Source organism: Amaranthus tricolor, chromosome 14 (assembly GCF_026212465.1).
Source record: "Amaranthus tricolor cultivar Red isolate AtriRed21 chromosome 14, ASM2621246v1, whole genome shotgun sequence".
Lineage (NCBI taxonomy): Eukaryota > Viridiplantae > Streptophyta > Magnoliopsida > Caryophyllales > Amaranthaceae > Amaranthus > Amaranthus tricolor.
This window is the reverse complement of record NC_080060.1, coordinates 16,256,595-16,260,291: the sequence shown is the minus strand read 5'-3', so window position 1 is coordinate 16,260,291 and position 3,697 is coordinate 16,256,595. Positions and strand designations below refer to the sequence as shown.

The 3,697-nt window shown below is 32.5% G+C and overlaps 1 protein-coding gene across 1 annotated transcript; it reads right to left on the bottom strand.

Moving 5' to 3' along the window:
- Window positions 1-1,675: 1,675 nt before the first annotated feature.
- LOC130799452 (secreted RxLR effector protein 161-like) lies at window positions 1,676-2,512 on the bottom strand. The gene has a single exon (XM_057662543.1). The coding sequence runs from the start codon at window positions 2,439-2,441 to the stop codon at window positions 1,689-1,691; it is 753 nt and encodes a 250-aa protein (XP_057518526.1). The 5' UTR covers window positions 2,442-2,512; the 3' UTR covers window positions 1,676-1,688.
- Window positions 2,513-3,697: the final 1,185 nt, after the last annotated feature.

Sequence of the window (3,697 nt, the reverse complement as noted above, 5' to 3'; positions counted from 1 at the left end):
ATGCCAGTAGGGAAGATTTCATTTCACCAACCTCCAAATCTAGAGACTGAAGTCGGGAAAGAGTGGTGTGTTCCTTGATATGAGGTTCAAGACGTGTAAGCCGCTTACCATGAATCTTTTGAAGATCCTCTTTATCAGTTGAAGACAAATTTGAGTACAACTCATATTTGCCATCCACTTTGAAAATACCAAGAGGCGGAAGAATTTCAGTAGATAATGAAATTGGACCAGAACAATCCACTTCCTCTAAATCAGAGAGTAGATTAAAATGATCAAAGATCAATGTTAAAAGATTGGCATAAGGAAGAGAGCAATTGCGAGAATGTGAGCAACAAAATCGCATTGTGGAGAAAATAATAGAAGAAAAATCAACATTTTTCAGAGAAGCAATCTTCCACATCAGTATAAGATGAGCATCAGTAACCAATTCACAAGAAGTGTTGCGAGAGAAAACGGTTCTTACAAGAATGTAGTGTAACAATTTACCATTTAAATTCAAAGCATTATGTGTTAACTGTTTAGTAGAAGAGAAATCAGAATAAGATTCAAGTATGAACATATCCCTAGCATTTTGTAACGCCAAAATATTAGGAGTTTGATCATCAGATTTATGAGAAAATTTGAAAATGTCATTCATTAGGGTTTTTGAAATCACAATCTCTTGACCCTTAACAAAACTTCTTAAAGCATGTTCTCCTTCAATCATAACAAAAGATAAGTTTGAATAGAAAACTTTCACAAGAGTTGGATAGGTAGTAGAACCAGGACTTAATAACATACCAGGAGTAGATTGAATAAAAACAGAGATTATTTCAAAGTCTTCAAACAGAAAGAAATTATAATCAAGTATATCAACAAAGGAAAGTGATCTTTGTCGAAAAATATCAACCCATCTCCCATAAGCAGTATGATTTTCGAACCATTGTTTAGGAACATCAAAAGTGTGTAATGGTGAAACAACAGGGGTTATAGGTTCAGCCATTTGTGATTTAGATGATTCTCCTTTTTCGGATTTTGAAGAGGATCTACTCATCCTTCTTTTAGGTGCCATTGAAGTAGAGTATAAAAAGCTTGAAAGGGAAAGTGAAAGAGACGGTTTTGAGAGAAAATCAGAAAAAGATTTTGTGAGTAAATGAATGAGTAAAGCGTTTTACTCTCTTTTAAGGAGTATAGTACATGCATTTGTACTTTCATTAAATTGATTGATTTGACAACACAAGAGAATGCAAAGGGTGTGTGTGTGTGAAGCTTGACCGGTTTGTGCATCATGGTGAACAAGCATTTGATTTTGGTTTTCAACCGTGAATCAGTGGAAATACAATTATGAGATTAATTGAATTTATTAACCAAAATAATGAACACAATTTTAACGCATTGATGATGTTCACAACTAATCGAAACAAACAATTTTGTTTTAAAATAATTAAATATCCTTTATTAATTAAAGGTATTCAATTATAAATCCCATATTTATAAAACAAATAATAATAATTTTTTAAGAAATTGAAATCAAATTTTCAATTCTCAAAAATATGCATAAACACATATATGATCACAACAATACGTAATGCTCCCCCTTAATACATACTTGGTATTTAAGTAATTATCGTTTCAATCCTTTTACTCATATGCCATTATTCTTTGATAATACTCTATGATAATATTCTTTGATAATACTCCCCCTTAATTCATGCAACGTCATTTAGCATGCCAAGTTCCATACGTATATAAGCAAAACGATCAGCACTTAAAGGTTTTGTAAATATATCCGCTAATTGATTTTCAGTAGATATAAAAGATAAAGAAATATTACCTTTTTCAACATGATCCCTTATAAAATGGTGACGTACCTCAATGTGTTTTGTACGAGAATGTTGCACAGGATTCTTTGTAATACAAATTGCACTTGTATTATCACATCTTATTGGTATGCCTTTGAAATCAATTCCAAGGTCTCTAAGTTGTTGAGCAATCCATAAAATTTGAGAGCAACATGCACCGGCAGCTATGTATTCAGCTTCAGCTGTAGATAAAGCAACTGAATTTTGCTTTTTAGAATACCAAGAGATCAATGAATTTCCTAAGAACTGACACGATCCTGAGGTGCTTTTTCTATCAACTTTATATCCAGCATAATCAGCATCTGAAAAACCAATCAAACTAAAATTTCCACAGCTAGGGTACCATAGACCAAAGTCTTTAGTCCCATATAAATATCTAAAGATTCTCTTAACTGCTGTTAAGTGAGATTCTTTTGGGTTAGCTTGAAAACGAGCACATAAGCAAACACTAAACATGATATCAGGACGACTAGCAGTTAAATACAATAAAGAACCAATCATACCTCTATAAGTCTTTTGATCAACACTCTTACCATTTATATCTTGGTCCAAACTTAGTGTTGTACTCATAGGCGTATTAACTTCTTTACATTGATCCATATTGTACTTTTTCAATAAATCTCTAACATATTTACTTTGACAAATAAATATGCCATCTTTCTTTTGCTTTATTTGTAGTCCAAGAAAGAATGTTAAGTCTCCCATCATGCTCATTTCAAACTCTTTGCACATAATCTCAGAAAATTCCTTGCACAAAGAATCATTAGTAGCTCCAAACAATATATCATCAACATATACTTGAACAACTAGAATATCTTTTCCTTTAGTTTTAATGAAAAGAGTTTTATCAATTTTACCTCGTTGAAATTCATTTTCAAGTAGATGTGAGCTAAATCTGTCATACCAAGCTCTTGGAGCTTGTTTCAAGCCATATAATGCTTTATTTAGTTTGAACACATGATTAGGTAGATCAGAATTTTCAAAGCCGGGTGGTTGTTTAACATATACTTCTTCTTGCAAGTATCCATTTAAGAATGCACATTTAACATCCATTTGATATAGTTTAATATTCATGTATGAAGCAAAAGCAAGCATAATACGGATAGATTCTAACCTTGCCACAGGTGCGAAAGTTTCATCATAATCTATTCCTTCTTCTTGATTATAGCCTTGAGCTACCAGTCTTGCTTTATTCCTTACAATATCTCCATCCTCATTGAGTTTATTTCGAAAGACCCATCTTGTTCCAATAATAGTACGATCTGGAGGTCTTTCAACTAGATCCCAAACTTTGTTCCTTTCGAATTCATTTAATTCATTTTGCATTGCAATGATCCACTCTGGTTCTTGTAATGCTTCTTTAACATCTTTAGGTTCTATGAGAGAAACAAAAGCAGAAAATGCACATAGATTCTTAAGAGAGGATCGAGTTTGCGTACCTTTGTTTGGATCACTTATAATATTCTCTGGAGGATGTTGATATGACTTTCTAGTTCTTCTTCGTAGTATGGATGGTGTGTTTTCATTTAATGAACTTGTACTTACTTCATTTGAGGTATTTCTAATTGGTGTACCCAAAACAGTATGTTCAGGAACTATCTCAAGATCTTGAGGTTGGGTCTCAAGATCAGACTGTGAGTCTTCAATGTTAACAACCTGTTTTCCTTCATCCTCAATACTTTGTATGGTATCCTGCATGTTAATCTTTTTAACTGCACTAGCATTTTTAATATCCAGTTCATTATCACTTAAATCATCAAAATGTTTATTAAGGTTTAACTCTTTAAAACCTTCACTTAAAGTTTCATTTTCGGATTCATCAAAAACAACATGTATACTTTCTTCAACTATACCTG

Bases quoted from the DNA above. Each gene is read 5' to 3' on its own strand.
- LOC130799452 (XM_057662543.1), bottom strand. From the start codon at position 2,441: ATGGATCAATGTAAAGAAGTTAATACGCCTATGAGTACAACACTAAGT.